A 6018-nucleotide genomic window follows, 5' to 3' on the forward strand; every position below is an offset into this window, starting at 1 on the left:
TATCCTCGTTTTAATTAAAAAAAAAAAATCTTGTATGGCAGTCAAAAACTGAATGAATAGGAAGAGGGGTTTCACTCTACTCAACAACAAATTTAAGAAAAAGTTTCTTTTAATCCTGTTGCAAGATTTCAAAATTCTCAAGATTAGAATTTACAGACATTAATAAACTAATTTCAAGAGTATAAGAAGTACAATTAAAAACATCTAAGTTCTGTGAGGCTTACAAGCTTGAGTTCAGAATTAGCACAAGTTTAGGTTTTTAAATCCTCAATAATTAAATGATCTGCAAATAGTGCTTCATCTTGAATTCCCCATAATCAGAACATTACTTAAAAGTCCTAGTGCTGAATTTCAGCAGCTGATTAATTTAAAAAGTCATTATTGAGAGCGATCTATCAGTGTCCAACTGAAGAATGCACAACCTAATTAACAGGTAAAACAGAATAAACTAAGAGCCCCTGAATAAATATTTGACTTGTTATAAAAGCATAAGTAAGCTTAAATATGCAAACAAAGCCACTTAAAATAACAGGTTTAATTTTATAAAATATCAGGTTCTATTTCTTTCCATTTGTTTAATTGGAAATTTGTTAAATTAAAATCAAATGTATTGACTGAAAAATTATATATATATATATATATCTCACTTTGCTGTACCCCTGAAACTAACACAACATTGTAAATTAACTATACTTCCATACAAAATTTAAAAAAAATCAAATGTATTGATAGATAAAGGATACTCAATTTTAAAGCAACAGAAATTTATGCTGGGAAGCATCAATATATACCTGACATTATAAATTACTCAATAAATATCTGTTGCATGAATAGACTTCTCTAAAATTCCAGTAAGCAAGTATCAAGTTTGGCCCCTGAAACACTTAAGAAAGGAAGGCAAGGTTTATGAATAATGATGCATAAAGCTCAATTTGATGGGTGCTACCCAGTGGTATACTCTTAACCTACAGCTTTAAATTTAATATTTTCTGGGGGAAATAAGATACAAAATCCTTTTAGACCTGATGACAGGTACAAAGAGATATTCAATCATATTCACTTGTACACATTATGATCGCCAAACATTAAGTTTCACAAACTCACAAGTGCTATTTTTAAGGCTTAGTTAAATAGAAAATTAAACACTTTTGAGCTATAGGGACCACAATAACTTATAATGCCTAAAAGACCTATTCACACAAAAGGTACTCAAGAAATGTCATCTAATGATTTCAAGCATATTTTGTGAATTGTTCCTTAAAGGTACATTTCTCCTAAATTGTTTACATATTCCTTAATTTTATATGGCTATCTCTACCAAGTGAAAGTGCTAAAAGTAAATCTCAATTTTGAAACATTTGCCAAGAAGATATGCTAAAATATACATGTGCTTTAAAGTATACCATTGGGTTTTTTTTTTTGGCCACGCCACGCGGCTTGTGGGACCTTAGTTCCCCAACCAAGGATTGAACTCGCGCCCTTGGCAATGAAAGCACGGAGTCCTAACCACTGGACTGCCAGGGAATTCCCATACCATTGGTTTTCTAAGTGAGATACTTAATCAAAAATGAGACCAAGATAATAAAACTTTACAACATCAGGCCTCTTCACATTATGTAAGATAATGCATAACAAATTATAATTTAGCATCCCTGATCGTCAGAAGAATTAAGAAAAGAGGTAGAAAACTTTTATCTGGAAGATCTCATAGTGAAGCTAAGTTTTAGAGGGTGTGCCTTGTGGATTAGCCCACCAAGGAAATGGCTACACATCTAATATCAGTAAGAAGCAGAATTCTGAGAAGGCTGAATAAGGCAAAGATTTAAAAACTGTCATATTTTGTAAGTGAAACAAATTCATTCAATATTATTATCCCGATTACTTTAAAACTATGCAAAAGTCAAGGTAAAAGATGGTGGATAAAAGTGCTAATTTTCAGACACATGAAATCATTTAAAAGAGCATTAGTGGTGGGATAAGGCTAGCATGAAAACAAATTCTGTTTAGGTAGCCAAAGATCTCACAAAAACCAAACCAAAGCACGTTATAATTTTAGATGAAAAGTTTTTTTAGGAGTTGGAGGAAGTGCTCTTAACAAAAGGCTGAGGAAATCAAATCCCTCCAGGCAAATCTTAGGTAGAAAGGCAAAAATAGAGCATTCAAATTTCAAGGAACTACAATTAAAAAAAATATCCTGCTTAATTTTAAAGTTTTATCCAATGCGACAAAGATGAATAAATGAGTTGCATTAAAACACGAGGCCGGGCTTCCCTGGTGGCGCAGTGGTTGAGAGTCCGCCTGCCGATGCAAGGGACACGGGTTCGTGCCCCGGTCCGGGAAGATGCCACATGCCGCGGAGCAGCTGGGCCCGTGAGCCATGGCTGCTGAGCCTGCGCGTCCGGAGCCTGTGCTCCGCAACGGGAGAGGCCACAGCAGTGAGAGGCCCTCGTATCACAAAAAAACCCCACAAAACATGAGGCCAACGGTCTTTTAAAGCTTCAGTAATCTGCTCAGGCACCTCCTCTCTAATACATTCTACTTTTATAACACTAGAAATCCTTAACTGGGCACTATCAGTTCTTGTTGTTAGGTAACATTCTCAAGGAGTAGACTCAACCCTGTAAAAATTGCTTCTTATGTACTTTTAACTGGTGAAGTACACATTTATAAAGTCTACCAAGTTGCAACATAAATCAGTTTTGACAATTCTGAGTATCTTCACTTGAGGAATCAATTCATAATTTAGAAACTATTAACTCAGTTCTTAAAAGGACTCAATTACCGGAGACATTGTGGTTTATGTCCGGTGGCCTCACCTGAGGCCTTTCGCATTACCCAAAATATGAAGTTGTTTTCTTCTACAAGTTAATGCTGCTGGGTGCTAGTTTATAATACTAAAAGTCAATCTTCAGGTTAGTGTCAGTAGGTAGCAAGGACCACCTATATTCTGTCACCCCAGCAGAGAGAGGGCATGTATCACCACTGTAGACACACATCTGTAAACTTGCACACTAATTTTAACAAGGAATTCAGTGTCTTAGTGGCTTTAGGTTAAAAGGATGGTTCAAGCATTGTGTCCTTTTGTTCTTTAGGGTTACGAATAGCTTATTGGAAAACCCAGAACCTTCTGGCTCTGTGAGGTAGTAGGCGTCAATCCTCATTATGCATGGATCACACTTCTCCGAAGTTGGTATGGCCTGTCTCCTTGGCATGGTCCCTTGCTTCTGCGTGTCCAGTTAATCCCTTCTGACATACCATGCATCTCAGGGTGAAGCGGTTTACATCAGTAAATTGTCTCTTGCTTCTAGCTTCATCTGCTAATTCCAGTGCTTGCACAAGAACAATATCATCATTAGAGGAGAAAATGGTCAGAGGAGGGGTGTCTGGGTTGGGGAAGACACGCTGAAGCGGATCATAGTGGATGCCATCATAAATAAGCAGGACCCTTTTGGTATATCCTGCATCTTCCCCAAAACGATCAATTCGTACTGTCTGTGTATCCACCACACATATTTCGCATTGATAAAACTTAGACAAAATGGATATCTCAATAGCTCCACCCCAAGTATCATCCCTTTTGATCCAGTCACAGTACTCTTGATTTGTTTTTCCCAGTATTGCCTTGCTATAGAAGTCTGGATTGCTTGCTACAATTTGTGCTATGAGATGTCTCATCTCAGGGGCACAAGCTGGATTCAAGACTCCTCCTTCAACAACATAGTACACACTGGTAAAGAGGCAAGAGTTGTCTGCTGGGACCACTGCTCTGGTAAGCACAGGCAAAGTTTCCCTGATGTAACTAGGAGCACCATGTTTTGTAAATGCAGGTGACATTTTGGGCCTGGTTTGGTCTTCTTCAACAATCAGCATGTCGCCTGTCAAAAATAAAACAAATCCAGAACTGAAGAGAAAGTATAGGTGAAATTGGGTGTTTACTAACCAAGTCTGTAAATTACAAACAGAAGGAGTTAAAGTATAAGCTGGGGTTACTAGGGAGAATACAGCTTTGCAGACATGTGACCAGTAACACTTTCTGTTCACTGTATCTTCATAAAGACGCAAATGGAACAAAGAGCAAAACATTTTAGGCTGCACCTCATTTAGTAAAGGGGCCTGAATTATACACCTTCATACTTGCTTAAAAAGATACATTTCAAGAACAAAATTTTCTTAAGCTTGCTCTCTGCAGTTTAAAAACACTTCCAAAAGGTGTTTGTCACAGACTCGGCCACTAGGGGGCCCTCTCCTTACGAAACTTGCATACCTACCCTGTTCAGTGTTTACAGGATCCTTGATACAACAACGGAAAGCTTTTAATTACCATTATTGCTGTTCAAGTTTTAATACTGCACAGAAATAACTGCTGTTGTCTAGAACTTGAAAGGGCCTTTACTGGGTGTGTCAGAGCAAACTCTAAAATGAATACAACTGTCAAAGTAAGTATGTATGAAGGTGATTGCAAAAATGAACCAGGAAAGCAAAAAAGTATCCTACATCCTTCAGACCGGCTGTCTTATTTCAGTGATATAGGGGAAAAGAGCCATCAGGACAGAGAAAATAGGTCCCATTTTTAAAATACTGTTGCGGACGCAGAGGGAAACAAAATGAATGAGACGTTTTCAAGAGAGACCAGAAAGCAGATTGAGGAAAGGTTAGTCCAAGGCTTTGGGCTTCTCACAGAGGCTGGGCCCTCCCTGCTAGACACTTGCCCTGGCCTCCGTCAGAGTTCTCTGTTCTTTTATCTTTCCTATCCTGTTCCTCCAAGCCCCCAGCTGACCCACACCACCTCGCCCTGTTTGTTCTCCCTTATGCCTCTCTCCGACCTCTCAGGACTAGCCTTGGCCTAGCCTCGATTCCCTTACCTGACTGAATGGGCAAATCCTCCAGAATGGTATCCCCGTTGCTGAGGTCCAGGCACTCGGGCGGGTATCCTACGAGGATTCGCTGACAGCCGGGGGCGATCCCGGTGATGGCGGCAATTTGGCCCTGGAGTTCCCGCATCCGGGTCCGGCTGGACAACCCCTGCAAAACATGGGTGCCATCCTTGGCCTTGCAGCGGAGCCGCCACATCGTGTCGGTCCGGCCGCCCACAGACCAGACACCCGTGGGGCCAGCTTTGGTCCCGGCAGCAGGTTGGCAGACGCCGCCGGGGTAAGAAGCCGGCAGGTGGACTCCAAAATAGCCACCCTTTGCCGGTCCAAACATCGCGAGATGTCGCTGGTTGTTACAGTTCTCGCGATACTCTGCGGCTTCTGTTTTAGCACACTCTTAAAGTGATAACTGACTCTCACCATCACCTCCTTCAGGAGGCAAAGGATGAAGATTTACCCGTATTCCTAACGTACGACTGGTCTTGCTACCTGTAGAGCGAGTGAGGTACCCTCCGCGTCGGAAGCATATAAGCTTAAGGGAAGAGAGCGGCGGAAGGAGTTCCTGAATCGAATACAGTGGAATGTATCCTTGCAATTAGGTCGGAAATGATTAAATTGGGGCTTCCAAACTACACCGGGAGAAACAGAATCATAGTTCGGAATGCAAACGAATGCCAAGAATGGTCTGTGACTCAAATGACCAGTCAAAGACAAACAAATACTCGTGGCTAGACTCATAGCTGCAGCAAACATTGACTCATTGAGGTTAAGGGGGCCGGAAGACTGGCCTTTCCAGCTCCATAAGACTGTAACTTGAAAACGTTCATTTGCCACATCAGAAAGCGCAATATGAGGTCAGCATCTGGGCTGAGGGCAATTGCTACATTCAGGAGGTGGTGGCAGTATAAGGAGGAGGAATGAAGAAGACCAACATGTGTCATCCAGATTCCAGTTCAGGATCTAGGTATACAAATACCAAGGCGACTCCATTCCTGCCTTCAAAATGGCAAATTACTCACGTAATCGAGAGAGAGGGTGGTGTGTAAAGGACACATAACTACTGACTTTCATAGCAACGTGATAATGCTAGATTATGTGACCCTTTTCAACCCTGTATCCCTAGAACAAAGGACTGTGCCTCGCAAAT

At 40.8% G+C, this 6018-nt stretch overlaps 2 protein-coding genes across 2 annotated transcripts in view; both read right to left on the reverse strand.

The window, feature by feature from the left end:
• C2H1orf116 (chromosome 2 C1orf116 homolog) overlaps positions 1–4878 on the reverse strand; it is a 37639-nt gene extending 32761 nt beyond the window's left edge. The window contains exon 1 of the mRNA XM_060130217.1: positions 4863–4878. The gene's annotated coding sequence lies outside the window, so the exon portion shown is untranslated. The remainder of the gene's footprint in view (positions 1–4862) is intronic.
• YOD1 (YOD1 deubiquitinase) lies at positions 1225–5205 on the reverse strand. Its single transcript, XM_060130249.1, has 2 exons — positions 4863–5205; positions 1225–3875 (listed from the first exon to the last, which is right to left on the reverse strand). The coding sequence occupies exons 1-2, from the start codon at positions 5203–5205 to the stop codon at positions 3172–3174; spliced, it is 1047 nt and encodes a 348-aa protein (XP_059986232.1). The 3' UTR covers positions 1225–3171.
• Between the last annotated feature and the right edge of the window lie 813 nt (positions 5206–6018).

Source organism: Lagenorhynchus albirostris, chromosome 2, assembly GCF_949774975.1.
Source record: "Lagenorhynchus albirostris chromosome 2, mLagAlb1.1, whole genome shotgun sequence".
NCBI lineage: Eukaryota > Metazoa > Chordata > Mammalia > Artiodactyla > Delphinidae > Lagenorhynchus > Lagenorhynchus albirostris.